Here is a 22,776-nt window from a genome sequence, read left to right on the forward strand (position 1 = left end):
GGAATAGAAAGGAGGGTCTCAGCGTAGCTCCAAGATCAACAGAGACAGAGGCCCATCTGTCCTGAGGGCGGCAGTCCGGTGGGAGTGCAGACCCAGGAGTGAGGTGGATCCACATGGTGGGTGGCCCTCCTCTCCCCGCTCAGCCTGACCGGCACCTGGCGGTACGTGCTCGGAGCTCCCCACCTCGGCTCTCCACCCCCCACCCCGACCTCAGCCAGCAGGACAACCTGAGTTGACCGGGGCTGGGCAGCGAGTGCATTCAGGCGGTAGGGACACTACCAACTACGGGATACCTTCTAACAGGTCTATCAGTCAACACATATTTTCTGATTACTTATGTTGGGCTCTATTGCTTTCCAATCATTTCTGAAGACACAAGTGATCAATGGAAGTTCCAATTAATTACAGTGGCATGTACACCAACAGAAGCCCAGTGGAAATTAATTTATAAATTCAACCTCAGAACTTCCGGCCTCTTCTTGGCCATTAATTTCCACTAAGGAGTCAAACTGAACACTCCACACAAACATGAATACTTAAAACAAAAAAAATCTTATGGTCCAGATGTCTTTCAACAGAGAGAAAGAAAGAGGACAGAGGAGAGGGGAAAGGGGAGGGGAAGGGGGAGAAGGAGGGAGGGAGACAGAGAGAGAGAACATACTGATATGCAAACCGTCAATCAAACCAGGACTGGCAGTTAAAGTTTTATCCTTAGAAACACTGGAATTATGCTCTGAGGGCTTCATGACTAAGTAATTCTCATCCTTTAATAAATGAATGTCATAGACTTTAGCAAAAAAAGAGGTTATTAAAAAACAGGAAAGTCTAGAATTACAGAGTAAGGTTCACATCTGTTATTGGGAACAGAAACAAAACACCTGCAACCAAGTGGGCAGTAGCTCTTCTGGGTGGTATGTTTCACCTCCAGGCTTGGTCTCGCTTCTCTGGGAGGAAAGCTCCTGGGGAAGAACAGACCAGTTTCTCTGGGTTTTCACTGAACTTAGTTGGCAGATCTTAAATATACAGTGACCATATTTTCTGAACCCCAAATTGTGTCACATTAGCCAGTGACGGCAGGGGTGGGGGCGGTAAACCACCAGCTCTTGGGGAGGTGGGGTCCATGGCCAGACCACTGCCAGCATCCTGCCATTCGCTGTGTGGCAATCTTTCTGCTCCCAAGAAGTCCTAGGAGAACTGGAGCAGCTTTTTATTTCTCTGTGTGGCCACGGTGGCCTGGCAGTGGAGAAGGAAGATCAGATTTCCAGGCTCCCTCCCAACAGGAAGAGGCTCCACGCTGAGGAAGCAGAAACGGGGCAGGGCGAGGCTCCCCCCTCAGCACAGAGTGGATATGACAGCCTCCCTAAGGAAAGAAAGCGGAGGCCAGACAGCTAGGATTTCTCAGGCAATCCTTTAAAGATATTAATGGAACACCCTGGGTACCATATATGAACCTCCCCAATCCGTCTGTGGCAGAAGGTCCTTTTTATTAGTGAAAATATAGCCCCTGTCCTGGGTACCCCTAAATTGGCAGGCAGGACTTCTAGGGGACATCAAAGGTTTCACACAACAGGCAATTGCTATACCTTTTTAATGAAAAGAAACCTAATTGATTCTAGTTTATCGTGGAAAGTAATTGCTCTTTGTGCCAACAATGTAAGACTGGCTTGGTGCTTTCCTTAATTCTGCATTAACCTCTGGAACCATTTTAAGTAACAATAAACATTAAGTAACTTTTTAAAAAGTTGACAAAGGACATTGGGTCATATCAGAGATAGTCCTTACAAGAGCTCTGTGGGGTAGGTTTTCGTTTTAGCCCCATTTTACAGACAAGGAAACTGAGACTCAGAGAAATGGAGTGGCTTGACTCAATGACACATAGCCATAAAAATGGCAGCCTTCTGCTACAGATTCATAGGTCCTCTGCTGTACCACAAAGACATTATTTAACTTGGGGTGGGCTGCAGGGGAGGCTTTTTAAATCCACATCTCCCCTCGGAGCAGAGCCCCAGGGACAGTGATCTTGGAGTGGGTGGCTGGCTCACATTCAACTGTGATGATGAACCAGTTCTAGAAATCAAACATAAAAGCAAGTCTCCTGCAGGGCTTTTAACATGAACCAGCATCTGGATTTAGTCTGAACTCTGCCCTATCAGCATGGAGCCTATGTTTTTATCCCCCAAAGACAGGTGGAACAGACCACGTGATAACGGAACAGAACATCTGAAAAAGCAGGGTTGTCCCAGAAAACCAAGCATGCAAGGTTGCCACTGCCCCATGGGTCCTTTGCTCCACCCCTGCATGGAAAGCAGTCTTTTCCCCGGGACAATGGTCACCGTCACTGTCACCACCACCACCACCACACCACATCCCCAGCCAGGCCATGCACACCTTGAGGGTGAGACCCTATTTTATCTTCCTCTATCCCCTGTGCCCGGCACACTGCAGGTACTCAATAAACAAATTTTGTTTAATAAATTCAGACTTTTCCTGAGCACTTCTACCAACGTGGGACCTACCATTTTGCCAGGCGGCTAGCTCATCCAAGAGTAGAACCCACTCTGTGGCTGAGAAAGGCTTGATGTATGACAAGGTTGTACAAAAAGCTCCAGTAAGAATCAAGAGGAAAAAGGGCAAAGAATCCCTAGTTCTTAAGAGATTGCTGACCTCTTTCAGGATTTCTTGAGGGGGTTCCTTAGGACACTGGTCCTATGGTTTCCGGGAGAAGAAGGATTTGATTCGAGATGTCAGATAAACTTAGGAGACACTGCAATCCGATCCTAGAAGGTTCATAACATACATTAACTTCTAAGGCTCTGAGAAGTCCTGCAGGAAACAACCCTATTTAACTTTATTTAACATGGCGTTCCTCAGACATTTGACCACAGAATCTATTTTCCACTTAATACCCATGAATATCCTGAGGATTGAGTATTCTGTGAAATACTTTGAGAAACACCGACCCACGGGACCTCTAAATATCTGAAGTGTCTGTCACTAGTTCACAATACAAAATTTTAATTCATTTTAGTTTTTAAAATTTTAAACTTCAAAATAATTTGGAGGATAGGGGAAAGCAGTATTTTCAAATTAAATGAACATACCAACAAAACCAGGGTGAAGTCTCTTGCAAGGTGGGGAATCTCCATCTTGGAATGAAAATCCAGCATTAAGACACGTGTCTCCAAGTTGGGAAGAGAAAGCAGTGAACAAACATCCTGCTACCTGCCCCAGGGCCATGGGGGACCTCTGACAGGCCAACCTCTCTGGCCATGGCACAGAGGCAGGTCCCAACAAGCCCCCTTCTCCCATCTCTATACAGAAAGGTATGCCTATGAGAAGCAGGCCCCTGGGGGAAGACTCTACTTACAGAGAACATTATTTATAAGATGAATATTGAGCATTAGGAACACTCTGAAAAGAAGCATTTAATGGGAGCTTAAAGTGTACATGAAGTTCCAGTAGTAATTCTGGTGGTTTTCATTCCACTTATTTATGTTCCACACAAGCTCTGTGGCCAAAAGAGACCCGCCAGAAAGCCATCTATAAATGCTACTGCATGAAGAGCAGCAGTCACTCAGGCTCTGTCCCCATGCTTAGCAGGCTGGCCAGTGGTGAGCAAAGGCGCATTAAAAACCCGACAGACGGGCTTCCCTGGTGGCGCAGTGGTTGAGAGTCCGCCTGCCGATGCAGGGGACCGGGTTCGTGCCCCGGTCCGGGAAGATCCCACATGCCGCGGAGCGGCTGGGCCCGTGAGCCATGGCCGCTGAGCCTGCGCGTCCGGAGCCTGTGCTTAGCAACGGGAGGGGCCGCAACAGTGAGAGGCCCGCGTACCGAAAAAAAAAAAAAACCCGACAGACCCAGGAAGAGCAGCCTTAGTGCTGGACGTCACTGCTTTCCAGGGAAAGGGGTGTATGTAAGGAGTGTACCAGCCTCTGCACAGAAAACGTCTTTTCAGGGCTCTTGTCAATTTTCTTTCACTGTTGTCAACACTAGCAACATCCAGACAGCCATTCTCTCCATGAATGACAGTTCAGACTTTGGGTTTTTTAAAAAGTAAGAATAAAGATCCCTGCAGGTACAGAATTCTTGAGGCTAGCACACTATAACCAAAGACTAGACAACAGTTCACAAGTGCAAGTAACAGAGTACGTTCTCCACGCAGTACGTACCGCACGTTATATTCCCTAATGGAAATATCTATCAGTACATCAAGAAGAAACATCACATGAGTAGCCTATGATATTGTCTGTATTTGGTTAGAATCAGTCCTATCCCCCAACATGAATATTTAAAGACATAATGGAATCACAGCATTTAAACATCAGTCCAACAAGTATCAAAGGTTTGTTCCTTCTGGGAAGTGGCCTAAATTTAAATTCTCAACGGCCTCCAACACCAGGACCTGCTGTTGCCACACTGGTATACCACTGTTCCTTTACAGTTCCATGTCATCACGTATCCCTTACGGTGGCAAGTTCACAGACAGAATGCTAGGTTTCAGGTTTAAAATTATACATACTATGCACCCTTAAAATTCTATGATTTTGCTAAAAAAAATACAACAACTAGTGAATATCATAAAAAAGAAGCAGACTCACAGCTAGTGGTTACCAGTGGGGAGAAGGAAGAGGGGGAGGGCCTGATGGAGGTAGGGCATTGAGAGTTACAAACTATTAGGTATAAAATAAGCTACAAGGATATGTTGAAAAACACAGGGAATAAAGCCAGTATTTTATAATAGCTATAAGTGGAGTATAACCTTTAAAAACTGTGAATCACTATATTGTATGGCAACTACAATTCAATTTAAAAAACTAAACAAATCTTATTGGTTAAACAAATAAAAAAAAACCCAAAAACAAACAAAAAAACCCAACTCTATGATTCTGTCCTCTTTTGACAGATGAGAAACCTACTATTCTAAGAGATTCATCAGTGACATGGCCAGTGGCACAGACAGGAAGAGAACTACCTCTCTGCTCTCCACCCGGGCTTTTCCTAGTTAGTATTTTCCAATCCTTATCATAAAGTTGTTTAAAACGCAACTAAATATGGGGCTGCTCCCTAATGGGGTCTCCAGATGCCAAAAGATGAAGATGAACGAAAAAGCATGTGAACTTAGGCGTCTTCTGACATCAAAACTACAGTGAAACTGACGTTGCTTTCCTGCCAGAACAGACACATGTCAATCTCAGGAGGGCTTACTGGAGGCACAGCCCTGAAACCACCACACTTGCCCACAGCCATGCCTGCTGCCAATCGGTACACATGCACACCAAGCTTCCCCAGTGCCTGAGAGAAGCAAGTGCCCCTCATACCCCAGTAGCTGGCACTCACAAAGAGGTACAGTTATTCTTTCCTTTTCCAGATAGACCTGTAGGTCAAAGGATTTCACACGTGATCTAAAATGAATGACATGTGTGAAACACCCACCCCTCCAGAGAAGCATCTCACCATAGCTCTCCAGCAAGACTGTCTGTCAACTGGACAGAACTGCTCCGGCACCCACTCGGGGTCACATGACCTTCAGTTAGCAAGGCAGGAAGTGAGTCTAGAGAATACCACAACTACTGGCTTAAAAAAAAAAAAGTCAAACCAAGAAAGTCATTATAGAACAAGTCTTGGGAAGCTGAGGTGCTTAATTTGGGAGAAGTGAATTCTGAGACTGTGACCCAAGTCCTGTTTTGTGAATTCAGGAGAATCTTCAATAAAGCGATAGCCACAAGTTTACTGTAAAAGTAAGAATATACATTAGGCCACACATGCTCCTGGCTATATAGTGGAGCCATTTATTCCAAAGCAAAATGGAAATCCTAAAGCCAGAAACCAGACTCCCTCAAAGCCCTTCACAGTCTTCAGGATGTTTCTTTCTCTTGCTCTGGTCATACTGAGCTGGTTTACTTTCAGGAAAATTTGGTGACTTTTCATATTTTTTACTTAAGAAAAATCTCCTCAAAAACACCCAAAATATTTTGAGAAAAAGGTGACTAAATTACCCTAAGATTCCAAAAGGGCATAATAGTAAACTGTGTACTCTTAAAACTAGTTACTTATTATCAAAATAATAATTCACTAAATATATTTTTTAAACATAAGTATTTAAATTTCCCTTAAAAAATATATGTATTTTTTGTGGTACGTGGGCCTCTCACTGTTGTGCCCTCTCCCATTGCAGAGCACAGGCTCCAGACGTGCAGGCTCAGTGGCCATGGCTCGCGGGCCCAGCCGCTCCGCAGCATGTGCGATCTTCCTGGACCGGGGCACGAACCCGTGTCCCCTGCATCAGCAGGTGGACTCTCAACCACTGCGCCACCAGGGAAGCCCTCCCTTAAAATATTTTTTTACCACCTTTTAGAATTACACACACACACACAAGAAAAGTCTGCTATTGAATTAAAAGGAAAACCTACACTTGAAAAATAAGACAAAAATTGATGGCACATTTTCTTCTCAATGAACTAGAAAGTGGATTCCTTACAACCAAACCAAAATTAAAACCTACTTGTGTCTTCAGAAGCCACAATCATATTCCTCTTCTTAAAGGAAGACAAACTGTTCTTCTAAAAGCCAAATATCTAAATTTCTCAAGGCAAGTCTCCACCAGTCCGAGTTCTGGCAGTACGGAAGTCTGTCACCCTTCTTAGCTTCTGCTGCAGTCTTTTTACCGTCTCAAGGGCTATTAAATGACTCGAAACAGATGTCTGGGTGCCATTAGGGACCTGCTTCTGCCTGGGAAAGCGGAGAAGCTGAGCATCACAACACTCTCGACATTCCACTTTCGACAACTACCCATGAACGGGATGAGCTCATCACAGGAGACCCTTATAATTCCTTCACCAGGGCAGAGGGTTAAACAAGGCTCAGCTTTTTATGGCTTTGAATCCCATTTCTCTTTCACACCACTTAATAAAGAAGAGTGTAAGTAGCTTGCTGATATTAAAAAAAAAAAAAGGAACTGGGGTATAAAGAGCCCCTGAACATGGGAGGGTCTGGGGGTACAAATGTGTTATAGCAGAAGACCCCAGTGCTCATCTTACTACTTGAAGAGGAGAGTTCTGGGGCAAGCTTGTATGTTACCTACTGATTCTGGCTCCGGTTCAGAGCACTTCTCATTTTTACCATCTAGAGATAATTAGGAAGAACGATTATGGTTCAAGCCATTCCAGAAATAGGGATTCTGGGTCCAGCTGTGTGACCCTGGGCAGACCACTTAACCTCTCTGGGCTCCCTGCTTACTCATGTGTCAGTCAGTATGTGCACCTAATAACACCGCACATACTTCAGCCCACTGCAATTTTACAAAGCACGTTCACACACTTCAGTGCATTTGATTCTTGCAATAACCCTGTGGAGTAACAGGGGCTATTATCCTCATTTTATAAAACTGGAAATTGAGGTTCAGAGGCCAAGTGACACACTCCCAATAGCAACTAGAAAGCAGTAGAAGTGGAACTGAACCCTCAACTTCCGATTCCAGTCAAATGCTTCTCTTTTGTTGCCACATCACGTTGCATGATCTCTCTGGTTCCAACAGAATTAAAATGCCACAATTTAAAAAATCTCTGTCACCATTCACAACTCTTGTCACCGTTTGGAATCTGACACCATTTATACGTTGGGAAAAAGAAGCACGTGAGTAAGTGCTCTCTCACATTAAAAACTTCTGTTTTCTATTTAATTCTTTTTGCTCTTTTAAATGCTTAGATCCTGAGTGTTAATAAAGATGCTTAGTACTAATGGTGAAGAATCTAACAGATCTTGCTTCTGGTGGAAATACTCCTGTATGAAAGAGTCCAGAAAGCATAGTCTACTGTCAAATTAGAAGCACCTAAAAATTGTTACTTTGCTGGATAAAAAAGATATAGAAACTGTAGCATCGAAGATGGACAATGGCAGTGCTGGACCTGAGAGCCTAAGAAAGCCCTTTGGCTGAGTCCTTAACCTTGATATTTGTGTGGCCTAAGGTCCCCTTCCTCCCATCCCTTCTATCCTCATCCATCCATCCACTAGGGGGACCTGTGTCATAGGTCAGCGAGGGTGACTGGATACAAAGAAAAATGAAACCTCTGAATGTGTATTCTTTTTACTGGCAGTAAAACTCCCGAGCTGTCAGCAAACTGTGGGGAGGGGCACCTGACAGCCCTATTTGTTTTGCTGGTACAACTCAGAATGAACTGGTTGGGAGCCAGGTTACTGTGCACCACGTAAAGGAAAGCCATTGTCCCCCACCGCCCCTGTTATTACTATGCCATAGCACTGGGCACTGACCTGCTCTGCCCACTTCCCCTTTCCTCAGTGAGCCTTCAGCCTGGCACCCAGCTCTGAGATGAGGCCTGCTTAGCACCAGTGAAGCTCCCCACATTCAAACCAACAACGTTCTGTGTGGAGATGAGTGAATCAAAGTTAAAATCCAACCCATCAGCATCCATGAGTTCGCTACGGATAATGGACTCCATGTCACATTCCAAGCTCCCATTGAACATGTCCAGGTCCAAGTCGCTGGGGAACTTCTCATGGCCCATGACGGGAAGGTGTGCACTAGCTGAGTACAAGGAGGAGCCTGAGAGAGAGTCCGAGAGGGTTTGCATAGACTGGCTGACAGGAGACTGCTGCTGGTGTTTGGCTGACCCGAGGCTGCTGGAATCGCTCAAGCCCATGTTGCTGACGGAACTTGACAAGGCACGGCTGCCACCGAGAGCGCCCTGGGTTTGGTGCTGGTGGTGGAGCAAGTTCTGATTGACCAAACTCCCCTGGTTAGGCTGGGCGGCAAAGGACATCATTGGATCACTGCGAAGCATCACGTTCCGGCGGGAGTTCTGGGCGGACACAGCGGTGCTGGCCTGAGACATCAAGGGGTCCGACTGGGTCATCATGACATCGCTGTGGCTGAGTGAGTCCGACGTGAGCAGGTCCTGGAGTGTCTGGTTGCCGTAGTGCGACATGGAAGAGAAGGTGGCTGGCTTGTTCTCTTGGATGGTCTGCATGGGAGACTGACGCAGGGAGTTCAGAGACGAGGGGCCAAACACCGTGCTGCTGAAGGAGCTGGTGGGGGAGCCCAGGCCGGAGCCCTTGGTGGTGTATGGGAAGCTGGAGCTGCGCTGCATGAGCCCCCCGGGGGGCGACGGCTGGGACGCAGGGAGCGCGATGTTGTCCAGCAGGTCGTCCATGAGGTTGTCGGCCAGCCCGTCGTTCAGATTCATGGTGCCCGCCATGTCGGTCAGCCGGGGCAGCTCCACGGTGCACGGCTTGCTGACGGAGGGAGACAGGCTGGCCGAGCTGCTGTAGAGCATGGGAGAGAGTGGCGCGTCATCATCCTGAACGTCGTCCAACTCCGTGCTAGCCAGGATAGGGGACAGGCGGCCACTGACTGTGCTGGCATTGGAATTGGTGCGTGAGCGGAAGTCGGTCCACGCGTCCAGCTCATCACTGCTGCGAGACGTGGGGCTGCCGGGCCACTTGGAGAGCTGGGAGGGACTGTCGTCTGCTGACTCGGTGGCGGTCTGCAGGGCTGCCTTCTTCTTGGCTGCACGGCCCCGGCTCTTGGTGTACTTGTTGCTGTTGTCCATGGAGACGGCCCGCCGCCGGGGCGCCTTCCCACTCTTCCCCCCGTCGGGGTTGATGATCCACCATGAGCTCTTGCCGGTCCCCTCATTCTGAACCCGCATGAACCGGCTGTGCAGCGACAGGTTGTGCCGGATAGAGTTCTGCAGAGAGAGAAGGGACAATGCAGATGAGCCAGAATGGTCCAAACTGAGCACTCAGAAGAAACAGTTACTAATCAGACTCATTTTTTAAAGCAACCTCAGAGGCTAAGGAAAAAAATAAAAGGCTTTGCATGACCCTCCTTGGCTTGGTATTAAATGACAGTATTGAAAATGGCAAGCTCCATAGTTAGAGGGTGGGAGATGGTTTCATATCCAGGAAATGCTGGGGATGTAGGAGCTAATTGGCATTGTTTTTCTTAAATTCCCAAGTTTTATTGTCCTTTCTGTAATTGTACTTCCTATACTGAAGTTCACACTTATCATGTATTACCACACCATTTCTCCCTGCACTTTGCAATAAACCTCCCTGGCTCTCTAAGGATAATTAATCACTTAGGGGGCTATTTTATTCTATTTTGGTCCCCTCCTCCTCTAGTACAGAGGCAGCATCTACCTTTTCTTAACCACTTCTATGAACCCAGAACTGGTGTGAATTGTTACCGATCCTTTCTACGACTCCATCTCCTCCTGCCACAACTTCACACCTGTCTCACAAGCATAAGAAAAAAATGGTAAAGTAGGATTTGCTGAGTCGACAGAAGGAGGCAAGTTTCCCATTCAAAAAAATTCCAAATAATTTATACAGACACTCCCTCCTCAAGGCAATGTGGTCTGAGCTCAATAACTTCCTTCCGAAGAATACAGTATAGAAAGAGGAGGTGGGGGAGAGTAACTTTCCAGTGAAGAGACCGGACATCTCAGCCAGGTGATCAACATCAACAGGGCAAAGTCAGGTTGATAACAGGCACCCGCTATAGTATGATGAAAACCGCACCTTCCTCAGCGGTCTTCCTTCCAAAACCCATCACGCCAGTCTAATCATGAGAAAAACTGCAGACAAATCCCAGATAAGGAACATTTTTAAATGCCTGTCCAGTAGATCCACAGGGAGCCTAAGGAAGCATGATGACTACATATAATGTGGTATCCTGGATGGGATGCTGGAACAGAAAACGGATATTAGGCAAAAACTAAGGAAATCTGAATAAAGCACAGATCTTAATAATAATAACGTATCGACATTGGTTTATTAGTTGTGACAAATGTACCAAACTAAGATTGGATGTTAACAACAGGGGAGACTTGACGTGGATACCCAACATCAAGAACTCTCTGTACTAGGTTTGTAACTTTTCTGTAAATCTAAAACGATTCTATATTGAAAGGTTTACTTAAAAAAAGAAAAGAAAAAGGGCAAAATATCCTGGAAAACCTCACAACTGCACCCATCTTGCAAGAATCCTCCTGGCTTGGTAGACAAGCCCAGTTAACAGGGATGACCCAGATCCAGTCCTATCTCTGCCACCGACCAACCATGTGACCTGAGCAAATCGTTTAATCTGTCTGCAACAACTTCAGTTCTTCTTCACCACAGCCCTAACATCCAGATCGTCCCTCACTGATAGGGATGACGTAAGGATGATATATGATAATATACTTCAGGAGCCAGTCACGCTACCAAGTCAGGGTGCTCTTACTGCTATTATAAAGCACAGGGTCATCGCCTGGGGAGGGCTCATTCTCATCTGAAAATGCCTCATGTGCAGTAAAAGAGAGGAGTTGATGGTATTTGCCACACCTGGAATAGCACCTGCGGGCCAGATGAGTTTTTATTTGCAAGTTAAAAAGACAGAAGATATTGCCTGCTGCTGTCTATTAAATACAAACCATTCTAAAAGCTACCGTAGTTTAAAAAAAAATTGGCAATCACCAACTGTATTTATGTAGAAGATACAAATACATGTGTTCTACCAGAATGTTTTTAAAACATAGAAAGTGAGCAGGATTTCACCATACGTAAATAACCCAAAATACTCAGAGTGTTTCCCGTGTACATGTTCCCATGCAAGGATGCCCAGCAGCTCCGGCTGGGCATTAAGCATCAGCAACCACGGGTCATAATTCGGCGTTTCTACAACAGCCGCAAAGACGCGTTCGAGAGAAGAAAACAGGCAACGTGCCGCGTATCTGGTGAGACAAATGTTGCCCATGAGACTATATATCCTGCTTCCCTTTTACTCTTATGGTTTTTAAAAGAATAATGGCATCTCTATGAATGGTTCAGAAATCACATTTCTTTAAAAAGTAAAACACCTTCTCAATAAAGATATGAAGCATGCTCTTAAAAAACACTCTGCAGGGTTCAACAAGCAGGCAAGTGCGAGGTGGTTCTATTACTGAGTACTCAGACAACTAGATATTTTATTAACTAAAAACTTAAACTCAAGCTTCTCATTGAAAAAACAGGGTGGTCCTGAAGCTCTGTGGGGGCAATGTAGACGCTAGCCCAATTACCCCTCCCCTGGCCAGCCCCCTTTGCTCTAGATTTTGGAAAGAGTTCATACCAACACCCAGAATTAACAATGACCAATCATAAGTACCCAGTTATCCACCCCCCACCTTTAAAAAGCATTTGGAGATTTTTTTTAATGTGTTTTTAGTCTCGCAATTCCAAACCAAGTAAGAAAGAAAATGAAACACTTTAGAGACCTCCAAAATGTTCTCTATGGATTTTCTAATGGTAATCTGTTTCTACGACTCTAAACCCCAACAATGTATGTGTGTAATTTTATAAAATTACAAGCTACCATTGGTTAGGAATTTGGAGAGAGAAATTAAGCTTCTGTAGGGGTTTGTGGTAAAGGGGCTGGAATACCCACACGGAGGACCAGAACCACAGCCTGTCAGGGCCCAGGTCCCTAATTGCAAGAGGGAAGAGTGAGAGCCTGCCTGACTACAGCACCATCAGTTACTGGGCCAGAGGTTTTAGATTCCTCGACTCTAATCCTCCTAGTAAACCGGCAAAGTTGGTGCCCTCATCATATATATGAAGGCTCAGACTGAGAGAAATTAAATAACTTACAGAAGGTCACACAGCTAGTGTCTATAAGAACCAAAACTGAAACTTGTTTTCCCAAGTCCACTCCAATGCTTCCTCTGCAACCTTTCCCAGGTCTGTCACCAAATTAGACAGAAGTCATCGTGCTATCTGTGCTGACATCTAAAAAAAGAAACTTTTAAGAAAGAAGAAGGATACAAAGGCACAATCCTATGACTATAATTTTGTTTGTGAAATAGTTAAGGGTAATAATTTGGTAGGTCTTTCCTAAAAATGTTTTTAAAAGAAAGTCTTCAGAAGAGCAAGCCTGAAAGTAAAGGCTCATCCTATAGCTCGCATTTGTGTTTCTTTACTAAGGTGGCCATCGTAGCATTCATCCTAAAGAGAGGACAGTGGTTACCATACAAACCAATATAAACTACCCTTAGATTCTGAAACAAAACCCAACTTATTAAATGGGTGATTAGCTTCAGTGTCCAATCTTCGCTCAGTTCTTGTTTTAGAGGTTGCTAGTGGCAGAATACATCTCCCTAAGGCATACTACCTACAACCCAACACTCGGACAGGTTTTTCCAGTTCCATTAATAAGACGACGCAAACAAAAACCTGTGTCACCACCAACCTCACAGTCCCCAGCCTTCCGTTTATAAAATGCATAATCTGAAGGGTAGGGGGGGCATTGACAAAGGCCATCCAATGTGGCCCCCTGTCTATTTCTAGCTCAAATGCCCCTCACCCTAATATGGTCAGATACCAGAAATGTATTCTGCCTTTTTGCCTCATAGGTCATGATTCTAATTACCAGGTTCTCTAACTAAATTTCGGTGAAACAGGAGAAGGTGAATAAATGCCAGAGAAAATATCAGAACTACAACGTTTCCCCAGCACCTTCCCTGATAACGGAAGTTAATGGTGATATGATTTCTGTAAGATTTCAAACCGCCCCTCCCTCACCTCAATCCCAGGAATGAAGACATGGAATTTATAAAATGAGACAAGCCAATTATAAAATCTTCTTACGATCTGTAGTTTAAGTTCTCTAAAGACCTCTTCACTGGGGGCTCTAAATTAGTTTCCAAAGTACTGTGTGCATTTTAAACTATAAAACTACCATCAAAAATATTCTATGGTTTTCCACTAAGTCATCTGTCATACCAAATCGTCTAAGTTTGTAAGATGTAACATTAGTTTGGGGGTTGAGAGCTGACAGTAAAGGAGGAATGGTTTGATAGGACTAGAGTGATTTTTCTAATCACATCTAAATACACATTTTGAAATACATTGTGAGGCAGACCATTGTTAATTGGCTGGGTGTGCTTTCCTTAAGGCTAAGGTGATAAGGTAAATATAACCAACCAAGACTCCCATTGCTAGAGCTCAGGCCGTTCCGTCATCACATTTGGTTACTAAAGGAGCCAATAAATTACTCTAACCCCAACCCAGAACCCTGTAAATAGTTCTGGTTATTTAAATCCACTACTAAGAAATCCAGAGATTGATGAATTGACAGCAAACCAAACATCTCTAGGAAGAAACTTTTGTCAGAGACAAATATGCCAGTTTTTTTCCAACTTGGGCCCAAAGATGTAGAAAACCCTGCAAGCAACTGTAACACAATGTCTCTGAAGAGAGAGCAGAGATAAAAATGAAACGAAGAGTATTCTTATGTCAATCTTCTCTTTAACAAAAAGATTTACACTGAAGCAAGGCCTGCACTGGGGCAGTAAACACTTTAGGTGTAATTAGTAATAGAGCTGTCAAACCTGTCCTGTGTGACTGCAGCTGCCATCAGCTGCCTAATCCTTCGAGGAGGGATGTGCAGGTACATGAAGGAGGCCGCCTGATAGAACTCACATTTCACAGTTGGGCTGACTGCGGCCGTGTGGGTCAGAGCCTGGAGATCCCTTTGCTTGGCTCTCCTTGAAGAAACCAGCATAAAAGATGACTGTCTTCATCAGAATCCGGTAATTCTTTTTCTTGCTATAATGAAGACAGTCTCCTAATGCAAGACACCTTTATCCCTAATGCTAAAGTACACAGTCACTACAGTTATGCCAACTGGTTGTGAAGACAGATGGACCCCAAACAGATTAGATTAGATTAAGTGTCGGGGGAAGCTGCCTGAAATGAATAAGTATTCCACCAATATTTACAAAATGGCTAATTCACACATGCAATTTAATGTGGCCAGTGGAGGGAGGCAGGCTTCAATGTCAGCCAGGTCGGAGATGGAGTCGTGGCCATGGCATGTGTCCTGTGACCCTGGGCAATTGACTTAACCTCAGTTGCCCCTTTCATGAAACGGGGATAAAACACCCTCTCTGTCTAACTCTAGGATCTCTGGGAAGATTAAATGAAAGTACGGATGCAAATTACTCATCGAGTGCCAAGCACAAAAGAGGCTCTCAACCGTCAGATCCCACGTACGGAAGCAGTGACATCACAAATGTTCACTTACTGTTTTCCGTGCATCATATACTTGAAGCCAGAAGGTGAGAGGGCGGGCTCCTTCCAGGAAGAGATTTCAAACTCTTAAAAGTATTTCAAAGGTGCTGTGCCACTCAAGAGTAGCTGGTAATTTCCCAACTATTGCTACCCTATGTCTGCTCCGGCCCCTTCCAACCCATGTTTACCTTGTAAAGACTGCCCACTAACCCAGACACCAGCTGCATGTGCTTCCCCTGGAACACAGAGAGGGTTTTGTCTGGAAGCAACATGTGGTATCAATTTATCTTTCTCAGCAACAGGCAACAAGGAATCCACTGACTTTAAAAATAAAAAGGGAGTTGTGTAATTTAACTCTTAAAGGCCTCTACCTTTCCCTCTCTCTCTCTCTTTTTGCTGTCTCAAAATGAATTATGGTTGTCAACTCCCAAGCCAGACCCATTGCTTCCCACCAAGCAGATTGCAGGCACTGCCCTGGTCCTCACGAGGGACTTCAGTGGGGATGATCTACAAGGCACTGCTTTTAAATCCAGGACTCATCTACCTTGCACACAGGACCAGCATTTCAAGTAGGTCTCCTTGCTTTGACTTGTTGGCACCGACAGTTCAAAATGAGGCTGCCAAAGGCCTGAATCCTAATATATGCAACTGCTGAACAGGAGATGATAAAGGTCACGTGAAAAGCCCAATGGAAACCGTGAGTCCCGGGGAGACCCAGGGGACTGTGTGCCACAGCAGAACAACACAGAGACACCGCTTCAGGAGAGGGCCTGGGAAGATGCCTCTGATTTATAATGACAGGCTCTTTCAAAGGCAGTTCTCTGGATGATGCCCTGATTTCTCTTACGCATCAGTTTTCCGTCCTGGCTGCCTCTTTGAATCACCTGGGGAGACTTTAAGTACTCACTCATAGAGACTGGTGTGGGTAAGGCCTGGGGAGGTACATTGTTAAAGCTCCCCCCAGATTATTCTAATGTGCAATTAGAGCTGAGAATCACTGGAATTTCCCCCTTACATTTCTACCGGCTGAGACTCTAAGATAATGATTCCCAGTCTTCCCAGGTCTGGTGCACAGCAGATGTTCTTTAAGTCCAAGTTTCCACCATTCAGAAGATAAGGATGAGAATCGGGCTCACAGATTTAAGCTGTGTTTATATGTACAGAGTAAAATGGAGAGTTAGAGTAATTTATCAAATAACTAGGGTCCAGATATCTTTTTTCTTTAAAAAAAAAAGAAGGTAAGGGGAAGGGTCCTTGACCTTGCACTGCCTTGTAGATGGTCACCCATTCTGCTCTGTGCCACTTCTCTACCCAGCATGGATAGACATGGACAGAAAAGAGGGTAAGTGGACTTTCCAAAAGTAGGAACTGATGATATAGGCTGAAGAAGGAATGGGCTGGGACCATAATTGATCCCTGTAATTTTCAGAATCTTCCCCAAATTATCATGAAACCTCACATAATCTCTTTTATAACAGACTGTCCTTCAAACAAAATGCCAAAAAGATAGACTGCATTAAAAATAACCACTGAAAAAGCCATACCCCAATCCTGAGGTACTTATTAGCTTCCACTGTTAAGAATACAGCAAAGTATTACTTAATGAACTTCCCTGAGAAGCAAAGTACACATGCAGATCGCCTCAGTAACAATCACACAGTTTCTCCTTCCTCGACTGTACAAAACACTACATCACCGCACTCACTGCAAAGACCCTGGGTGGGGTAGGGGGAGGGAATACTGCAAAGGGCCAGGTAGTGCCACCATCCGAGGGAAAAGTGTGCAGGGCTGGTCCTTCTTACTAGACATTAGACATTTAGCTGGCTTATCCTCTTCCACTACACTTTATCTACTCCGGGACTAACTTGTTCGAAAGCAAGTATGCAAAGTATGATAGCATAAAACAGACTTGTGAGTTACTATTTCCGACTATATGGAATCCCAGCTTCCCTGTCTTCAGACAGAGAAGAAAACTTACACATTCACATACGGGATTGCATAATCAACCCTGATGTGTAAGACAAGGTCCAGGCTAGCTCCAGTCTTACTTTTGTCTAAAACACTAAAAGTTCAAACCATTAAGGGACTTATTTAAAAATACGACGTTGTAAAATAAATAGTGTCGGGAATTTGCCTGAAGGATTATATTTCCAGCTAGAAACAAGATTTCTGTTACATTTGCTGACAACTATCCTCTACCCGCAGAGGAAGTCTCCTTGGAAAACTCACATTTGTTTCACGTTTTCATGCAGTAAGCAGCAGGTTCTGGCCCCTCCTTTGGAGGAATAAAATAATAACAACCTGGTGATCAACAAAATGAACCCATTTCCTACCCAAGCCAAGATACGTGAAGCTTTCTTAGGGGAGGAAGGGCCAGGCAGACAATTTGTTCTGTCCCCAATTGAAAAAGAAATCCTAGATGGGAAGAAAGTTCTCTTAAAGAGCTACCACACTATTACAGAGAGTTTTGTTGGGTTTTCCAGAGTGGGTTTTATTTTCATATTAACTTTTAAATTTTTTTCATTTAGTGATCTTTTCAAGCCCTCCCACAGCTGTTTCTGCTCTTGGAGGGCAAGAGGGAACATTCCATTCCTCCCAGCCAAACCTGCACTTCCGGCACACAGAGAACCCTGGCAGCCTTGCGCCCTCTGCCCACACCCACTCCCCGCAGCACCCTCCCCACCACCCGAACCCCCTGCTTCCAGACCCATGTCCTCCTCCCCACCACCCGAGGAAGCAGCAACTAAGGGCATGTGCAGTCAACAGAAAGACAGTCTCCAGAAAGCAGGTCAAAGCTGCAGCATTGGGCCACCCCTGCCCTCTTGCTCCAGGCTTGAATCCTGGCGTGACTGAATCCTTTCCCCTTCCCACAAGGAGCTCGGCAAACACACACCTTAAACTCCCCTTTGAGACCATGCAGGACTAGCCACACCAAATGGATGTGTCAAAGGGTTAAAAACCATGAAGTTTCAGCACCTTCCTGAAACTGACTCTGCAAAGTAGAGCAAAGTGGAACAGAAATAGTTTTATTATTAACATACTTTTCACTTAGATTAAAAAAAAAATAAAGCTGCAAGTGTTTCCAGTTTGAAACTGTATTGTGGGTGGAAATGGAGAGAATAAAAGGGCACTGGGAATACACATCCAGAATTCAGGAATATATTAGAGTCTAATCACTTTCATGGCATTATATAAGTGATCATCAGGGCAGGAAGTTCAGGAAAAATTTAATACTGTGGAAAATGGAGAGGGCTGTGAAACCCATCTAGTAACAAGCAGCCTTAACTTTACAGTGAAAGAAACGGAAGACCAAAGAGATACAAGGCATACCTAAATTCAATCAGCTAGGAGGTGACAGCCAAGCTGAGACAACTCAGATCTCCTGGCCTTGACATGTTATAGTAATACCATCCAGAAACACCATTAGTCCCAGTGTCTGGATTACCATGACAACTGAAGTGGTGAAGTGCAGGGAGCACAGAGGATGGTAAGATCTACCATCCACTCACCCATCCATCCACCCATCCATCCATCCACCCATCCACCCATCCACCCATCCACCCATCCACCCATCCATCCATCCACCCATCCATCCATCCACCCACCCATCCACCCATCCACCCATCCAACTTCAGTCTGCCTTGCTTTACAACTTGAGGAATAGAAGTCTGTCTCCTCTAACACATACTGAACTCTTTATGACCAGACGCCATGTCTTATTATAGCTTTATCACCTAGCATGGGGCTGGCACAGAGTAGGTGCTCAAAAATATTTCTCTAATCAATGAATTAATGGGAACGGGGCAGCAGCCACAAAACAGGCCTGAATTATACTTTAAAATGAAATGTTATAAAACATGACACCAGTGAATGATCCTCAACGTGAAAAGATGGAAGTAAGCTTCCATTGTAAAATGTGAAAGAGCATCTAGGTTGTTCTGAAGTTGACAAGCCTCAGCCTCAGGTATTAACTTCAATTTACAACTGAATTTCCAAAACCAAGATGATACAGTCTAGTGAGTAGGCTTAAGGTTCTCTGTAGTAGTATTATACAGATGGGCAGAAGGATGGTAAGTGGGCTACTCGGGGGAGCAAGGGCTCGACAGAATGGTCTCAGGTCTGTCCAGGGTGTAGAGGTGACTCTCCACCTGTCTCAGGATGTTATGGAGTCCCCATTACTTGGTAATGCAGTGGGCCCAGAGCGCTCAGAGGCATCCTCGAAACCACAGAGAACACATCGGGTTCTAAGTCTCCTCCAAGCAGGCACAGGGGCAACAAGAGAAATCCAAAATAGAGTCTACTTCACCTGCAATCTGAAGGAACTTACTGTGTTTGGTGCCAACCAGAGCCAAAACTCTGTGCTTGACAAATCTAATCTCATTTTACTTCCATGGCACGCCTGTCAGGAGGAAACTGAGGGGCAAAACAGTAACTGTCTATAGGCGGTCGTGCCGGAAATCCAGCCCAAGGCTAACTCCTACAGCAAAGCTCTCACCACTGCACTGTGTGTCCCCCTCTAAAGTCACTGAAGTGCCCAAGGAGAGAGGCACCATTCACAAGTGACCAAGGAACATGAAGCTTTCAAGACTACCCAAACCAGCCACTGAATTAAGTGTTCCCAGCTCTAAGTTTCTGTACGTGGTCCCTAGGACTATGAAAGGCGGGTAGGGAGGAAAGGTGGAAAAAGCACTAGCTATGAAACAAGCCTTGCTGGAACTGGATCATTTTTAGAAATGAGCCTTTTCTTCTCAGACACTCCCCAAAAGGGACACTATGGACATGTCCTACCTTGACCTGGGATCACTATTTTAGGGAACGACCGAACAAGATCACTGCCCAAAAGTTTTGAGTGTCCAGGCCTTCCTCAGAGGTACATCTGGTGGCCTCTGTGCTCAGGGACCATCACCCCATAACTGAGTCAAGCCAGTTTACCTGGTTGTCCCTGGCAGGCCTATTCAAGCCCCCAATAGCTGGCACCCTGCTACAGGTCCTGAAGCCAGAGACATCAGGCAAACGTCTACTTTGCCCTGGACCTTGCTATTCCAAGGCTTAATGTGAAACAGGGACTCAGCTCTATACTATTTAAAACATGTAATTAGTTTATTATTGAGCCAGAAAAGATTAGCTTGCTTTCAAACTATGTGAATTTTAAAATACGATGCCTTTTGCCTGCCAACTGACAGCACCATCAGGTTACTTCTGTTTAGCCTCAATCAAAAACTCTGGTAGAAAACTGCTCTAAGGCTTCATATGCATGCTATTTTATTATTTGTCTTCTGGCATCAAATCCTACAGAAACAGAAATCATTGAAAATGCAAGCACATTAAAAGGGTGGATGTGGAAGTGCTGAGTGGGTGAGTTAAACAGCTTGAGAGTTTGACATCTGAAATCCAGGAAAACTGCCTTTCTGTTCTTAGTTTACAATCCCTCCCTTCACATGGAATTCACTGGCTTTAGCGTCACACATACAAACACTGACTGTTTCCAGCTCTTCAGATGTTATGGTTCAGAAAAAATGGTTCTTTTTTGTCTTGTTATTTCAAGAGCAACGAATCTCTTTTTGGTAGCTCTGAAATATATGCCAGTGTGTGGGCACAGTCACACAGTTACACATGGGCCCACACCCTGGAAAGACTGGTAGGGGTGGAGGCACATTTTTCAGCTAGGGCAGGAAAAAGTAGGGGCTAGTATTTACAAAACAGACACGTGTATATGCATCTGGAAGCAGGCTGCCTTCCAAGTGTCAGTGTTAATTATTCGAATAGTCATCAAAAATCAAGGTGTTACTGGTGAAATAAGCAGAAAAAGAAAATAAATGACACATAACAGAGTATTTCATGTTGGCTACTGCAAACACACCACTGACGGACTTTTTCTTTATGGGAATAAAGAGTACAACAGTCAATTCTGCAAAACGACTCCGGCCTACAGTACCCTCTTTCCGCTCCACACCCCAGGGAAATTCAGTTAACAAGGAGTCTGAGGAACTGCTCCCTCTACCTGAAAACCTCACCTGCATGTGCAGCATTTCACTGTACTGGTTTTGCAAGATTTCTTCTTGTTTAAAACCACATGATGCAAAAGTGGCTGATGACCAATATAATGATGTCGCTAAATGCTGAGTGAATCAACCACTTATTCCAGGACACTCCTGGGTGCCAATTACACGCACAGATGAGCACCAGCCAGCTTGAAATTCCACATGAAACGATCGAAGAAAGGAGAGGACATTTCCACTCACCAAAGAGCCAGGAATTCATTCCATTTTTCTGAAGTAAACACTGATTGAGCCGTTCGTATTTTAATGTATCATCTAGGATGCATTTTAATTTATAATCTAGGATGTTCTCAAACGTGCAAGTTAATATTAGCACTATTCCCCAAATTATGATGAAGTGGGTTCAATACGCATGGGATAAATCTCAGTGTTTCTAAAAACCACGACAAGAATGCAGTATTTTAATACTACTGTGTATCAGGCTATAATCTTCTTCACGTACACTGCTAGGTAAGCTTGAAAGCACTTAAGAAACTGGAAGCACCAGCATCAGTGGTGATATTAATCTATCACCCAAAGGGCAGGAGGGATAATATTCATTGGCAACGACAGTCACACAGGAGACTAAGAGTCTGTAAGACATGAGACTCTAAGTGTGTGGTGGAGAGTTGGGGGGTGGGCCCACGCCTCACCCAGCAGGTGTCAGAGTGCTCCAGGGCTCCTGGTTCCCCTACACTCACTGTCAGTGATTCCAAAGCCACTTCTGAAGATGCAGGACCCCTGGGCTCTACAACTGCCTCCCTGGTGGAGTCTGACTTGGCAGGTTTAGCCCTCAGATTCTCTCCCCCAACTTCCTGGGGCTCATCATCTGGACTTCCCGAAGTTTCTAACTCTTCCCCCTTAGGTTGTTCATTTGCTAATAAGAAATGTGTGTGAGCTCACAGCACAACCAGGTCCTAGGTCTTTCCCTAAGACTTGACAAATCGTCGTACGTACGGGGCCCGCTGAAACTAATCCCCTCACATCAAGACAAGGGAGGAAAAACACCCAAGGACAGATGTTGCTGAGCCATTTTTAGGTGCAAAGGTAGCTTCGAGTAACACACTTCAGACTCTCTGTGGCATTACGTGGAATAGTATCACCCAATATACCTGTTTCTCCAGGAACAAGTTCATTGGGTTCTTTCAAACAGCCATGACCTCAGCAGTCTTCCCAAGTGAAAGAGACAGCCAAGTCCTGATGTTAATTTGTGGATAGAACAGGAAATCACATTAAGCTTCTTATAAGGTTAACAAATTCAAGTTGGGAGACAATTCTACACCGGTCTCTGATGTATCTGCACATCTTGCAAGCAAAATACTGATGGCCTTTAGTGCTGGGTTATCTTTCAAGGATGTCTGCGTTTGCAGAGTAAACAGCCTTGAAGGACAGCGACAGCGTCACCCTCCAGAGCAAAGGGGAGATATGCTGACTGCTCATTACAAGAGACGTAGGATCCCCAAACTCAGGGTTCCTCTCCCATTAACAGAACCCGCTGCGCGTGCAGGCATCAACCTAGGCTCATCTGTGTCACTCATTCCCATGGGACGCTCGGGAGCAAGGACGGACCTGATGGAAAATATGCTGCTGCTTGCCGGGTCACCAGTGAGTAATAAATTCCTTTGCCTCTGACCCAAGAAACTCATGGCTAGTAGGGTCAAATCTCAGATCCTTCCAGTTCTTGACAGTC

The 22,776-nt window shown here is 45.0% G+C and overlaps 1 protein-coding gene across 1 annotated transcript in view; it reads right to left on the bottom strand.

Annotated features, from left to right (window-relative positions):
- Nucleotides 1–22,776, bottom strand: part of FOXO3 (forkhead box O3) — a 119,688-nt gene that overhangs the window by 11,283 nt on the left and 85,629 nt on the right. Inside the window, exon 3 of the mRNA XM_032650595.1 lies at nt 8,269–9,704. Within this exon, the coding sequence (XP_032506486.1) occupies nt 8,304–9,704 (1,401 nt within the window). The 3' untranslated portion in view covers nt 8,269–8,303. The remainder of the gene's footprint in view (nt 1–8,268; nt 9,705–22,776) is intronic.

Source organism: Phocoena sinus, chromosome 12, assembly GCF_008692025.1.
Source record: "Phocoena sinus isolate mPhoSin1 chromosome 12, mPhoSin1.pri, whole genome shotgun sequence".
NCBI lineage: Eukaryota > Metazoa > Chordata > Mammalia > Artiodactyla > Phocoenidae > Phocoena > Phocoena sinus.